The sequence below is a fragment of the Cynocephalus volans genome, chromosome 9, assembly GCF_027409185.1.
Source record: "Cynocephalus volans isolate mCynVol1 chromosome 9, mCynVol1.pri, whole genome shotgun sequence".
NCBI classification, from domain to species: domain Eukaryota; kingdom Metazoa; phylum Chordata; class Mammalia; order Dermoptera; family Cynocephalidae; genus Cynocephalus; species Cynocephalus volans.
This window is the reverse complement of record NC_084468.1, coordinates 150588227-150604135: the sequence shown is the minus strand read 5'-3', so window position 1 is coordinate 150604135 and position 15909 is coordinate 150588227. Positions and strand designations below refer to the sequence as shown.

The 15909-nt window shown below is 42.9% G+C and overlaps 1 protein-coding gene across 1 annotated transcript in view; it reads left to right on the top strand.

The window, feature by feature from the left end:
* The first annotated feature begins 10551 nt into the window (after positions 1–10551).
* The window catches only part of NINL (ninein like), an 83845-nt gene continuing 78487 nt past the window's right edge, over positions 10552–15909 (top strand). Inside the window, 1 exon segment of the mRNA XM_063107517.1 lies at positions 10552–10734. Within this exon segment, the coding sequence (XP_062963587.1) occupies positions 10552–10734 (183 nt within the window).

Genomic DNA, 15909 nt, shown 5'->3' with positions numbered 1-15909 from the left:
AGGGGGCACAGATTAAATTCCCTCATCACTTGGCGTAAACTAAATGCAAGCCAACACCTCCCGTCTTTGGCCTCCAGAGGGCTGCGTTGTCCTACACAGCAGTGGCCAGTGACATTTGTCTCTGGGGCAGTATCTGGTTTGTTTGAGGATAGGTTTTTCTCTTGGATGAATGCAGGTTTTTCCTTCACCTAGTAGCAAAGTTCATGTTCGTATTTTAAATTAAGCTTCATAGCATTACAATTATTGAGATTCTCCTCATTCCAATTTCAAAATAATAAAACTATGAAAAACCAGGTATTCCTCCTTATCTGGAATATTGACCCCAATTTTTCAGTCAGCCACTAAATGCCAGCCAGGTTTGCAAGTGGTTTTGATGTGCAAACATTTTATGCATATGTGAAATCCCGAGGAGTATCAAACAATTCAGTTTGGATGAAGAAGAAACTGAAGAGGCCTTTGAACTGCACAAGTAAATAGTGTTTGTTACTTATAATGAACCACTTTGTTGTGAGGCCTGTACTTGGACATCTGAGTTGGACTGTGAGCCACCTGGGAACCAGCAGGTGTATGTGTGGGGGCAGCAGTGCTGGACAAATGTCCTGGTGGGGACATCCCAGGCCTCACTTGAGAGTTTGTGAAGGGTCTCCTGTCCTCCTTTTTCCTTCCCATGGGTCTGCGGAAGGATTACAGGGGAACGGGTGCCATTGCCTCCACCCTCATGCAGAGGCCTTGGGGAGTCTGAACACGAGGTTCCCGGGGTTCATGTGCTGTGGGTCAGTTATCGCTTTTCTAAGGAGGGAGGAAGAGGCAGTTTTGCATTGAGGCACTTCTGGAAATAGGATTGGAGCAGCATGAAGACAGAGCACGGACACCTGCATGTAGGCAGTGATTCTGGTGTTACTAGTGGGAGTATTACAATGACAGTAGGGTAGGCAGCGGTTTCTGTGTACCAAGCACCTGGCATTTCTGTAGCCATCCCCCTCAGTGGCCCTGCGAGTGAGGCTACAGCCAAGATAGCCGAGTTGCGGAAGCTGTGACAGCACCAAGTGGCCTGTGGTGCCCAGAGGATCCTTGGTTTGCTTAGGGTTGACTTTGCATGGGTCAGGAGGGTTCTGGTGCCATAAAACACTGGCATGTGATCCGGGGCCTCTCTCCGTTGCCCGTGGCTGCAGGAACGTGGCTGTTTTCTGGATTCCTTACCCCACACTGTTCTAGCTGATGTCATTAACGTACAGATGGCAAAGTTTCAAGGGAAATCAGAGGCTTGAATTCTGGGGCTTCAGCACTCCCTCAAGGGAATTGGCCCCTGTCCCAATCCATTTTAATGTATGTTTTGGTAATACTTGTTAAGTACCCTCTGAGACACTGAAAGGCACTGCTCACATTATTAGGTCAAACACTGAAAATCAGTGGGAAGAAATTGTGCAGCATCAGACTGGCAGACCTGAGAGCCACGGCCCGGTGAGGGTCTTCTGTCGCTCCCTTTGGTGGGGGCCCAAAGCCTACCTGCTCTGCTCCCCTTTGCTGCCCAGCACCATGGCCACTGGGGGTCAGGCTACCCAGAAGAAGCTGGTGGGTCAAACTGAGACAACTCTGGTAAGCTTTATTTGATGTAATTCATTTTGTGAGGAAAGTAAAAATATATCTTGTAGTACTTTTACAAGAGGTAGAGAAGACCTACCTTTTTGTGTCGCCAACTCTGCTGGGGCCATGCTTTTCAGAACATCAAAGGCAGGAGCAAAAGTGGGGGCGGGGGACTCCACAACTCTCAGCTGCTGCTTTCAGAGGAGGACGAGGAAATGAAAGCACCAGGGCCCTTGGCTTAGCCATTGTAGGGATCACCCGCCAGAGGACAGCAACCCAGGTGCACAGGCCGCGCCTTGCCCCTTCCCACTCTTTGTTCCCAGTTTGGGCGGTGGCACCCTGTTATCTTCCAGCTGGTGTTGCAGGGTGTGGATGGGCCAGAGCACTCCTGAGTGTGAGCTGGCCACAGCGTCCCACCTCTGGCATGTCTTGTGCAGATAACCCGAGCACCCAGCCCCAGGGAGGGCCCCCCCAGCACAGAGAGCGTTCTGTGCGGTACAGGCTGAGTCCCGAGAGTGGGAGGAAAACAGCAAGAGGGAGAGCAGTGAAAATGCATGTGTGGGCATGCCTTCCACTCCTCTCTGGAGCTGTGTTCTGTGGAAGGCTGCGGAGCACGGCTGCGGGCCCCAAAGGGACAGAGTGTCCTGAGATACCTGCAGCGAAGGCATGAAGCATGTGTCTTTCTCCCCCGCTCCCAGATCACCTTCACATGCAGCAGCCCTGGGACACCCCTTGGGGCCCCATTGCATCCCTGTCACCCTGCAGAGGGTGGCAATGCTTGGAAGCCACACTGACATGCAAGTGGGGCTGTAAAATTTAGCAATCACTGTGTTATTCTGTACTGTTTTCTAATTTTTGTGGGGGAAAGCCTGGCTCTATAATAAACTTCTCCATCTTCCAAGAGCACTTGCTGTGTTGTTTGTGTTCAGAACTAACAGTTGCTTGACTCATTGATCCGTTAGGTGGGGTTGCTTTTGTTTGTTTGTTTGTTTGGTGGCGGCTGGGGGGACCTGAACCCTTAACTTTGGTGTTACAAGGCCATGTTCTAACCAACTGAGCTAACCAGCCAGCCCACGATCCACTGGATTTTATTTAATAAAAAATAAATTTTTGTTTTGTCAAATAACGTACTCAGGTGGTTTAAAAAATCACAAAGTTAACAAAAGTGTGTGTTGAGAGCCGTAGGTCTCCATCCCTTCATCTCCACCCCGTCCCTCTGCCTAGCAGCAGCCACTTCAGCTCTCCTGGGTGTTTATCCGCATTCCTAAGTACTAGTGCTTACACCGTTATTTCTTTTAATCTCTGGACTTTTTGTAACCAGACAAGAGTTCAGCCCTCTCCCAGCCTTTTCTTTATTCTCTTCTCATGATACCAAATTTTTAGTTCAATGGTGAGTGCCTTTTTACTGTTATGGCTATGTAATACAAAGTTTACCATGATTACATGTCTATTCTTTTCCAAGTTTGCCTTTATAAGGCGTAATGTTTTCTGAGTTTTTACTTATTTACTTTTTAATGTACTTATCCTTATTTTCCTCAAATGCTTCATCAACTCTGTCAACAGTGTATAGCCCTCCGTGGCTCCGACTGCTCCACGGTGTACAGCCCTCCGTGGCTCCCCAGCGGGCTGTTTTGCTGGACTGCTCCCAGCCGTGCCCTGGGGCAGCCCTCCTGAAGGAGTAGCCACTGCGTGGGTGGGGCCCAGATCCGAGATGCAGGATGGGGCCCTGTCTTCCTCGTTCGTGGTGAATCTCTCATTTTGCTGAAGTCCGTGTTCCAGTAGCTTCCCTCAGATGTGGAAGGCGTCTTTGCAGTCTCACTGCTCAGAGTGTGGCTCCATGATGACACCTGGCACTGTGGAATGGGACTGCTCTTTCTCTCTGGACATTTGCAGGACTTGCTTGTTTAATTGTTCTGGTGTTCTGAAACTTAATGATGCTGTGCCTGGTGTGAGTGTTTTTCATTTGTTGTCCCATGTGGTAGGACTTTGCCATCTGTCTGCTTGGAAAAGTCTCGTATTATACCAGTAATTCCCTTTTCTGGGCTGACAAAGTATGTGTGGAGCTTTGGGGTTGTTGCGTGAGGGGTGCTTGGAGAGAATCCGGGTAAAAGCACCATAGGAGAAGAGAGCCTGGCAGCTTCAGAAAGCAGGCAACCGTATTTTGAACATTTACCTTTCTCTCTTCCTTTTTGAAAAATATTTTTTATTAAAATGTTTTTAATTGTGGTGAAAAACACAGAATAAGGAGTTTACCCTCTTAACCATTTTTAAGTGCACAGTTAAGTGGTGTAACTATATTCTCATTGCTGTGTAGTAGATTTCTAGGACTTTTTAATCTCTACCCACCCCAGCTTTATTAAACTTTAACTGGCAAGTTAAAAATTGTATATATTTGCAGTGTGCAACATGATGTTTTGATATGTGTGTACATTGTGAAATGATTAAATTAGGCTAATTATTCATCTGCTCACATACTTAACGTTTTTTGTCGTGAGAGCATTTTAGATCTACCCTCTTAGCAGTTTTCGCGTATATGAAACATTATTATTAACCACAGTCATCGTGGTGTACAGTAGGTCCCCAGAACTCATTTATCACGTCTTAACTGAAGCGTTGTGCCCTTTGACCAACAAACATCACATTTACCACTCCCTGCCCCCAGCCCCTGCCCCCATTCTACTCTCTGCTTCTGTGAGTTCAACATTATTAGATTTCACATGTGAGTGAGGTAATACGGTATTTTTCTTTCTGTGTCTGGCTTATTTCACTTAACATAATGTCCCCCAGTTTCATCCACATTGTTGATGACAGGATTTCCTTCTTTTTCAAGGCTGAGTAGTATTCCACATTTCCTTTATCCATTTATCAGCACTGAGAATGATTCTATGTTAGAAGTTTTCCATCTTGCAAATCTGAAACTCTTGACCCACTGAACAGCTCCTCCTCGCTCCTCTCCCCCAACCCCTGGCAACCACCATTCTCCTTTCTGTTTCCGTGAGACTGATTACTCCAGATCTCTCATAGAAGCAGAATCATTTATAGCATTCGTCCTTCTGTGACTAGCTCGTTTCGCTCAGTGTGCTTCGGGTTCATTCATGTTTTAGCATGTGTCAGAATCCCCTTCTTTTTATGGCTAATTAGCATTCCATTGCATGTTTGTGCCACACTTTCTTTATCCATGCATCTGATGACGACACTTGAGTGGCATCCACCTCTGGCTATTGTAAATAGTGCTGCAGTGAACACAGGAGTGCAGACGTCTCTTCAAGACCCTGCTTTTTAATTCTTTTGAGCACACACCCAGAAGTGGCAGTCTTGGATCATATGGCTATTTTTAACTTTTTGAGGGACCTCCAGACTGTTTTCAAAGGGTCATGCTGTTTTGCATTCCCACTGTCCGTGCACAGAGTCCAGTTTGTTCACATCCTCCCTAACACTTGTTATTTTCTATTTTGATAGTGGCTGTCCTAATGGGTGTGAGGTGATATTGTGGTTTTGATTTGTATTTCTCAAATGATTAGAGATGTCTATTCAGTTTCTTTGCCCATTTTTAAATTGGGTTATTTGTTTTCTTGTTGTTGAATTGTAGGAATTTTTAATATGTTCTGGGTATTAACTCCTTATTAGATATATGATTTGCAAATATTTTTTTCCATACATGCTTTTATGTGCAGAAGTCCTTAAATTTGATGTAGTTCCATCTGATACCAGAGTTCCATCCTCAGCCCACCCCATCCTCTTACCAGGTTCTTGACTCCACCTCAGGAATGAATTCAAGAGCAGAATCAGGAGAGAAAGTGAGAACAGGTTTAATGTAATGGATAAGAGATACAGATTTCACAGAGAGAGTGCAGCCTAGCTCCAGAGAATGAGCAGGGCCCACACCAAGTTTAATGGGAAAGTAAGAAATACACATTCACAAAATGCAGGCTGGCTCTAGAGTGAACAGCCCACCAAAGGCAAGTTTGATACAAAAAGAAAGAAATACACACTTCAGGCAAAGTGCAGGTTGGCCCCAAAGAGAGTGAGCAACAGTCCCACCTCCTACCGACATTCAACTTTATTTATGGTTCTGCTACCTAATACTTATTCATGCTACTAACGAATATTCAACTAAGGCGGGGTGGTTGCCTGTTATGTAAAAGAGTCTCGCACATGCTCATTTGGTCTCTTTTAGAGCCTGCTCTTCGGTCAAATTCAAAAGTGTCCGTGCACTCTAGTGCCTCCAGTGAAAGTTCATTCTAAGGATAAATCCCACTTTACTGAGCATGCTCAGCTACTAGTGTTATATAACTCCTTTCTACTAAGCATGCTCAGCCACTGGATTTGTATAAGTCCGCCCCTTGTGGTCTCAATTTCCACATGCTGGTAAAAATGGGCCCCCATACCTTAGGACTCAGAGATGGGGCTTGAGTGCTAGGGAAGTGGCTTGAAACCCAGAGGCATGTCTTGTAATCCAAACCCATGGAAACTGAGACCTCCTGTGTCACATGTGTCTATTTTGGCTTTTGTTGCAGGGTCTTGGTATCACATCCAAGAAATCATTGCCAAATCCAACATCGTGAAGCTTTCCCCCTGTGTTTTCACCTAGGAGTTTTATAGTTTTTGGTTTTACATTTAGGTCTGATTCATTTTGAGTTAAATTTTTTATGTGTTATAAGGTAAGAGTTAAACTTCGTTCCTTTGCTTGTGCATATCTAGGTTTCCCTGCAACATTTTTTTGAAGAGGCTGTTCTTTTTCATTGTGTGGTCTTTGGCACCTTGTTGAAAATCACTTGTCCATATATATGAGGGTTTATTTCTGGACTCTTTTCTGTTCTGTTGATCTCTGTGTCTGTATGGCAATACCACACTGTTTTGATTACTGTATGGGACCGATTTTTAATTTCTTAATTTTTTTCTCTCTTTTTTTTTTTATCTCTTTATTGTTTAGATACACTTTATGGAAGATTTTCCTGTCTTTATCTTCTAATCCTACCATTGAATTTTTTACTGCAACTATGTCAATGTCCAAGGAAACTCCCTTAGTCTCTAATCATTCCTTTTGTATAGCATTTATGTTGTTTCATGACTATAATGATTTTCCTTTGTTTCTCTGTGGATGTTATTCTCTGCATGCACATGGATGAGCGTCTTGGGTTAAGCCCCATCTTTACTCCCATCTCCTTCTTCAGGCTTCCCCCAAAAAATCACTGGCTCCAGATTCAGTGAATGGAGTGTGCGTGAACACTGGAATCCTGAGCCCTCCTTCAGGCTTCTCCACCATTTCTAAGACCTTCCACAATTTTCTTAGTGTTTCCAGTTTGTCTGCTTCCTGTCACCTGAGCCACATTCTGGGACTCCTGAATCCTGGGGCAGCCACTTGAGGCAGTGTGGCTCCTCTGCGATGTGTTCCCATGTGGACCCCACCCGGGCGTGTTTTCCATGTCGAGACAGTCTCCCTTAGCATCTGTGGAGTTTTCTCGTGCCTTCCTGACCAAGGTTTCCAGTGGTCTCAACCTCTCAGGTTGGTCCTGTGGTGTTTGAGAGGTTTGAGAAAGAGGGTGAGGGAGTGTGCATTCCGCTGGTACACATACATGGAAACAGCACCTCCTTTCTTCCATTAGTTTTGGAACACTGGACGTTGTCCTGATGGGGGTTAGGAAATGTCCTAGCAAGTCATGACCGACAGGTCTTTTTCGACTGACTTGTGGAACTGCCATGCCTGACTCACCTGCTTGCCTGGACTTAGCTAGTCTGTAGGTGAAGCACCTGCTCTGGGAGGCGGCAGTGTCCCAGACTCACAGGCACCAGGGAAAGGAGAGGAAAGCAGTGGTTCTGAGTGGCCAGTGCCTCAGCCGTGTGGAGTTACGCAAAGCTCTGTGTATGTGATTGACAGGGCTGTGGACAGTGGGGCATGTCACAGGTTCCCTCGAGGGGATGGCACATCAGATGAGTAGGTTCACTCTACTGACTGGAGCTTCATTGCTCATGAAGGGCCCTTCTAGTGCCCTTTAACCTCCAGGCTCCACACCTGTGTCCCACCTAGTCCTGGAATCCCAGTGCAGGAGGTCAGGCAGCTGTAGCACACGCCTAGCCAGGCCTGGTGAGGGAGCATGCGAGGGTTGCTGTACATTATGTTACACTCCTGTACACAAGAGTGGATAGTCATTTTTTTAAATGAGGAAGGCATAGAAAGATCTCTCATGTCAAATAGCATTAAGTTAAAAAAAAAAACAAATTGCAAAATAATATGTACAGTGTGGTACTTATGTGAAAATAGGTGTGTCACATGTATGCACGTGCATGGCCGTCCATCTGTCCTAGACACTTGGAAATCATCTCAAAGCCTACACTCCAAGCAGTAGTTTCCTCTGGGAAGTGGGTCGAGGTAGAGGGACAGGGTGTTTTGTTTTGTTTTGTTTTTAGTTTATGTACTTCCAATTGCTTGAATTGGTTGTAACTAAAGATAAAATAGAAAGAAATGGAGGAATTTTCAAAACTGTGTTTGTTCATGACTTGTGGAGATATTGGGGGGTGGCGCGATCCACAGAGGTGTTGGTGTGTGCACCTCTAACTGGGGTCGGCTGCTTCCTCACTCTACCCTCCGCGTCCCCATTCCTGCCTTTCAGATCCTGAGTTTTACCACCTGTCTTCTTACTGGGTGTCCTCCCGTCAGTTTAATTCTTGCTTGGCAAAAATTAGCATTTGCAGATATCAGCAGTTTTACGTAGCTCACCAAACCAAAGCAGGCTCTTGTCTACAAAAGGGTAGAGCATCCCACTCCGGGAGGAAGACGTCCTTCGTGAGAAGTCGGACGGATGTTGACTGAGAACAGTTGTTTAGTTTGCTTTCTGATTTATCGTTTATGTTTTTCTGTGCATTTTTGTCCTGGATGTTTTTTGCAGTCTGAAGAGGAGCAGGTGTTCATGGCTTCCCCTCTGTGTCTTTCTTAACTTCTGTGCACAGCTGTTGAGAAGGGAATGCTAACTCTGGTCAGCAGACAGGGCCAGCCCAGGCAGACAGCGCCAGCCCAGGCAGATTGCTGAGCAGCTTCATTACCGTTTCTTTTCTTTTTTTTTTTTTTTGTCTTTTTCGTGACCGGCACTCAGCCAGTGAGTGCACCGGCCATTCCTATATAGGATCCGAACCCGCGGTGGGAGCGTCGCCGTGCTCCCAGCGCCGCACTCTCCCGAGTGCGCCACGGGCTCGGCCCTTCATTACCATTTTTCACCCACATGAGAGCTATGTTCGCAAACACGTTTGTTCATTCTCAGTGGGGACACTGGCTGTTTTTATACCTTATCAACAGGTGTTTAATTAAGAGGTCAGATGAGGCATTTCACCTTCTATGATCAAGGCGAAATATCACCGTGAAGATTCTATGTAACATTAATTTTTTATGTCATTGGATGTATTGTTTGCCTGAGTGAGATGAGTCAGGCCTCCGTGCCCTGTGTGGGTGGGTGATGGCAGGTGAGCACCGTCACCATGTTAAAGTGACAACCGTGTTGAGTTGGCATTTACTGTGCAGTGCCTTACTAGTAAGAAAGGTGGCTTCATTGTTTCATATTTATAAACTGATTATTAATGTGACTCTCCACATTTGTTTCCTCTTTTTAGAATTGTCCCTTAGTTCTTGTGCCTGTATAATAGGCTGACCCATATGAAATTGCCATTTTTGTGGGTCAGCAGGTCAAATATTGGCAGTTTTGTGTCAGACATCTTAATATTTTTAGGACCTTAATGTTTTTCATGTTCTAATAACTTTTTTCTGGTAATAGAAGTGTTCTACTTGTTATAACATTTTTGGGAAATACATTTATATTTCCTATTTTCCTATTTTTATATGCCATGAAAACATCTCTTAACATTTTAGTGTATTTTTTTCTTTTTCCTTTTCTTTTTTGAATATATTTACCCCTAGAATATTACAGAAGCTTCTTAATAGAATTGTTATAAAGCATAAATGAATTATTACACGGAAGGTGGCCAGTAAGTATTTGAGCTATTGTTATTATAGACAGTTTTTAGCCTGACTTGATAGTTACTGCCTATACTTCCCATGCTATTAAATATTTTTCAGAAATGTGATTTTCAGCTTTTATACAACATATTCTGTTGTATAAATGCCCTATAATTTAGCAAACTATTCTTTTCTTGAATATTTTAGGTTATTTTCTTTCTTGGCCTTATGTATATAATACTCTGATGAACTCATATGTTTGTAGCTCTGTTTTCTTAACTGTAAGGAATTTCTATAAGGACTTTCATGTAAATGAAATAACTAGGCCAGATAATAAGAATAATTTAAAATTTCTTGATATATAGAAAGTACCCTCCAGAAATGTAAACTGATTGTCCCTCTACCCAAGTGACGTGTGGGATCCCCTTTCTCACGACAGCCTGGTAGCACTAAAGGTTTTCAGTCTCAATAAGATGACAGTCCTAAGTAGTATCTCGGTTATAGTTTAAGTTTTTTAGATGGTTATTAGTTATATATTTTTCTTTGTGATTTGTTTTATCTTCCTCTGTATGTTTTTATTGGAGTTTCCATTGTTTTTACTATAAGCACTTTTATTTAGAGAAATTTAGTAAAATTTTTACTGCTTATTTTAGTACTGGTAAAAAAAAGACCTTGTATTTGTAAGGGAAAAAAACACACTTGTATACATATACAGAAAAATTAGAATGTATATTTGCCAAAATATTAATAATAGTTTTTTTAGGTGGTAGAATTTTGGATGGTTTTAGTTCTCTTTATACTTATCTCTGTTTTCTAATTATTCCATAATAAGATTTTTTTTACATAACAAAGAAACTCTGGTTCTTGTGCCCGATGACTGAAGGATTGGGCTCTGTCCTGCACGGGGAGCTGACCCCCAAGGACGGCGCCTTCCCGCCCCTGCGCTGGTGCAGCAGGTGTGAGGGCGGCAAGCGCAGGGTCGATGTTCTTCTCTCCCCCGGGCAGGGCCAGCCTGCTATGGGATGGACGATGAAGAACAGAACCACTATGTCTCGCGGCTCAGGGACGTCTACAGGAGCTGCGACACCACGGGGACAGGCTTTCTGGACCGGGAGGAGCTGACCCAACTCTGCCTGAAGCTTCACCTGGAAAGGCAGCTGCCCGTCCTCCTGCAGACTCTTCTTGGAAATGACCACTTTGCCAGGGTGGGTGTTAGACTTCATTCTCTTGAAGAAAAGCACACGGTTCTGTAGTTGGCTGTTGTGGGCATTTGATAAATATCAGCTGAATACAGATACTCATCAAAGGAGGGTTATTAGGAAATGGAATCCTGTTTTCCCTACTGTGGAAATCTTACATTGTAGCATTTCCGTTCCTTAAGATTACTTTCTTTAGTGGAATAACTTCCAAAGGTTTGTTTGGTTTGGTTTTTTCCATAAAGATGCTTTAGTGGTTTGTCTTGGGGAAGGATGGGTGGCATGTAGTTCACAAAAACAGGGCTGGATCTATGCGCACCTCACACTCTGGCAAGTCATTTACAAACAGCTTCACAGTATCTCAAAAGCAGGTTGTCTTATAAAATTTTACAGCTCAAAATTCATCTTGCGGTTGGATAAAACCATTGTAAACTACTGTTGAAAGAACAAAGGACACCTCTGTCCAGAGGTGTTCTGTAATTTCATCTAGGCCAGATAGAAAGTTTGAACTCAGAGAGTTCATTTCTCCAGGAAATTCAAGGTCATCTAGAATGGTGATCCAGATCCTAGACTGCAAACTGCTTTCACGATTGAAGTACCCCGTTCCTACTTCTGAAATGTGCCGAAATGTTAACACGTTAGTGCTAAAAACAACGCCTTATCTCATGGGTCATCTTAACTTTGAAAAAAGAATATTTTTTCCACAGGACTCAAAACTATTTTCATTTTGAATGTTAAAAAAAAAAAAAAAAAAAAAATCCAGCCTGTAAATTTTCTTGAATTGGCTCTTGGACAGAAACAAATAGAAAAAAAACAACAACAAGAAAACAAAAACCCTCACTGCCTAAGGAAGAGAGCTCAGGTGAATTTGATCTCTTGGTACTTCCCCAGAGAAACCTACGCTGCCCTGGTCAGCAGGTACTGTTCCTGCCCCATGAAAAACTCTGCCTCAGTTAAACGGACCGTGCCTTTCTCTGTTTCTTTACTCTATTCCTGCCTTTTTGTGTATGGGGCCTTAAGAATCAAACGTGTTTTTGGTAGATAACATTCTATCACCTGGAATTGTATTGGGGACCTAATGAGTAAAAGGCACATTTGTGAAAAATCGATCCTCTGATTATTTATATAGTATGAATAGACGGTCTGGTTTTCTGATATTTGGACAGTTTGGAAAATTCAAAACAAAAAAATAACTTTTGGGCCCAGATTCAGATTTCAGGTTCTGCTGATCGAATCGACTATATCATTCCCAAGCCCCTTTTCACTTTATGCTTTGTATGTGCGGAAACGGTATAAGATTTAGAAACATCAAATTGTGACAGGAAAATAAAACGATTGGTATTGGAATGTCAGCAAAGAGAAAAATCAAGTTGGGTCACTTGAAATGTCAGACTTCAGCCATGTCACATGTGTCCTGAAGAGCAGCTCCTCTTCCAGGAAGCTTGAAAGTTTATCCTAAAACGTTTATGGGGAGGGAAAGACAGATACCCACAAGCAGCTACAAGAGTCTGGCCTTTTCTGATTAGCAATCCCTCTTGGCAGAGCTGTGTGTGTGCCCACGTGTGTCCATCCGTCAGTCCTTCTCTCTGTCCAACTCCATTCTCTCTTACAGCTATGATTTTCTGTTTTCAAAAAGCAAATCAGATGCTGGATAAATTAAGAAATAACTGTGCTTGCATTAGTGCTCTTCAGTCTGACCTGAAGTTATCTTCTTCCCTCTCTGTAACGTTTCGAGAGCAGCGCCCACACCAGCCAATGCCACTGAGGTGTCTGGTGTTTGTCTCTCCCACCTCACACTTTGTCCCATCTCCTTGTGATGGTTGGTCACGGCGGGTGATTTCTCTGTTCGGAGCTCTTACTGCTTCTCTGCTTTGTCCTATAGACAGGGAGGAGCTCCCACAGCCCTCGTTTAGGTGCAACATCATACCAAGATTTTAGGGGAAGCAGGTGTCAAGCCAGGAATATACAAGTAGTTGTCCCCATTTTCTACAACAGAATCCAAATGGTAGAGATTTCAAGAAATCCGAGATAAATCCTTTGTCCAGGAGAATGGATTATTGGCTTTTCAGTTCAAATACCATGTATCTATCTCCTTTCCTTGTAGTAACTAAAATATATGATACTGTATAAATGTTAGTCACTGATATAGAAATCCAATTGTGAAAGTGAAGCATTATATTTGAATTAACAAGGCAATTTTTAAAATGCTTTGAATGTATCTTTGTTTGTAATTCCTATTTCCTGTTAAAGAAACATTATCAAGGCCTGCTTTCAAGCCAGAAAGTTAACACAGCCTAAAATTCTTGTTGAGTTTCACGGGGCATTTCCATGCCTATCTTATGTTATGTTGTCTTCTTTTTGTTTGTTTGTTTACCAGTGGTGAGGATCTTAACCTCGAGTGTTTTAAATTTGGGCAGAGAGAGAATTCTTCTCTCCAAAAACAGTGATTCTTAACAGAGTGTTATTGACAATAATTTTAAAGTTGAAAGACTCTAAGTTACAGGGGCTACCCCTTCATCTTGCAGTGAATTAATCTGCGATCACATGGAGATCTGGCTGTGTGTCTTACTAGGTCAAACACCTGAATGCAGTGGGTCACTCTTTCTCTCTTGTGAGCTATGAAGGGCTCAGGGGAACATACACGTGCAGTCGACATGGTGTCAGGCTGAAGTGGCACCCAACTGGGCCATCAGATTCCACGGCTGTTTGACGGATGGAAGAAAGTCAGCTGATAATTATTGTGAAAGACACAAAATAATTTGTGATTAACAAGCAAAATTGCCATTTTGCTATTCATCCATGTATTTTTTGAGCACTTCTTATGTAGTAGGCAACACCAGATGCTACAAATACAGAGATGAAAGAAACACGGCTTCTGTCTTCATGGGAAATGAAATATATGCAGGGTTATTTCTTCTAGCATTGATTCAAACAGCAAAAGTTTGGGAACAGCCTTTTCGGTATGGGATTGGCTAAACAAATACTGGTACATCCATAAGATGAAATTTTATGCAGCCCTGAGAAAGAATGAAGAGGTTTCAGACATTCCAGTAGTGGCAAGTTAACAAACTCATACCAACCTTCCACCGAGGTAAAGCTGAACAAAATAATAAGAACAAAAATCTTTTTTTCCACTAGTAAAAAAAGCTGAACAAAATAATAAGAACAAAATCTTAAAAACAGTATAAAGCAAACAAGTACATGAGAAATACCAAAATCTGTTAGAAAGTCCAAAAATCTGTAAGTCAACTACTCAGAGAGGTAAGTTCAGCACAGAAAACCCCATTTACCCTGAGAATACTTTCTGATCTTAAGTAAGCATGAAGTGGATCTTGGTCTTGGGGGCCTCAAAAGGCCAGGGAAATATATATCAAAACCCAGGCTGATCCAAGGTAGAGAATCTGGTAAACCAACCCCCAATTTAAGGGTGAATTCTCAAGGGTAACACTTACAGGGTAAAGATGAACTGCAGGTGATAGGCTGTTGTGGTACTTTGCAATCTAGTCTTGCGTCCCCGCAGTGTTCTAGAGAACCTCAAGCCTTGCACTTAGATTATCGCATGGACAGTGCCCTCATCTACCTGACAAAAGAAAACAAGAGAAGAGAAAAGGGCCATCCCAGATCTAAAATTATTCCTAAGTAATAGATGAATACAGTAACCAGCATAAAATCAAGGATAATGAGGCACACAAACCAGGCAGGATGAGCAAGAACCAGCTGAAACAACAGGCAATGGAGGAAGACCCACAAAGATGTGAGATTCAGAATTATTAGGTACAGAATATAAAACCACTATGGTTGCTATAGTAGGAGGGATTTTTTGAAAAGCTTAAAAATGTCCATAGAAAAGAGGAAACTCTAAAAAGCGATATAGCAAATCCAAACAATGAACTTTCTAGAACCAAAAAGTATTATGGCCAAAATTAAAAGCTAAATGGAAGAGGTTAACAGTGGTTTAGACACAGTTGAAGAGAGCATTCATTAACTGGAATCACTCAGAATGTAGCATGAAGATACAAAAGAAGAGACGGTAAAAATGGAGTGAGAGGGTCCAGCATCACCTCAAGTAGAGTCCAGGAGGAAAGGAGAGAAGGGGGAATGGCATTACATGAAGAGAGATTAGCTACAAAATGTCAGAACAGATGAATCATACTTGTCGGGATTCCCAAAGCCCAGGGAATTCCAAGCAGGATGGTCCACACCTGGCCATATCATTGTGAAACTGAAGGAAGACAGACACAGAACATCTTAAAAGCAGTCAGAGGTGGGTACAGGGATGTGAAACTGTAATTATCTCAAAATGAAAAGTTTAGTAATTTTTAAAAAAGCAGCCAGAGAAAAGACATATCCTAAAACGGAACCACAGTTAGATTGACAACTGCAATCTCCAGTGTGGCAGTGGAAGCCATAAGACAGTAGGAAGATATCTCCAATGTGCTAGAAGAAAATAAATGCCAACGTCATTTCCATACACAGCCAAAAAATCCTCCAAGAATAAGGGTGAAGCATGCCTCTGTTGAGAAGGGGAGTTCTCGACATCCCACACATACTCGTTGAGTACATACATCATGCCAGCCGTGAACTCACATTCTAGTTGGGGAGACAGAAAACAGACAAATGCGAATGTAACCTAATGTCAGGTGGTGACCCGTGTCCCCGCAAAGGTTGCTCAGTGGCAGCAACAGAGATGTGCTCATTCGAGTTGTTTGCCGGATTTGGGAAGTGTGCTTGGACCTACAGCCCCAAACCTGCTGTTCCAACACTTACTGGCGACACTTTGACCTACCTAATAACGCCTTCTGTTGATTTTTTTCTGTGTGACTTTCATCAAAGCATACCTAGAGAAAAGAGCACATTTCAAAGGGTACAGCTCAGTGAATATTCCAAAGTGAGCACACCTGTGTAACCAGCACCTGAATCCCACCTTGTGTCCCTTTTTTGTCCCTCTGCCACTAAAGGTTAACCACTGTCCTGACACTAACACCGTAGATTTGTTTTGCCTGTTTCTGAACTTTATATAAATGGAAATAAATAGTACATCCTCTCTGGCTTCCTTTATTCCATATTATGTCTCTGAGATGCATTCATGTTGTGTCTATCAGTGGTTTGTTCTTTTTTCATGTCATGTATTTCATTATGTGACTGTATCATAATTTATCTGTTCTGTTTACATGGACATCAGGG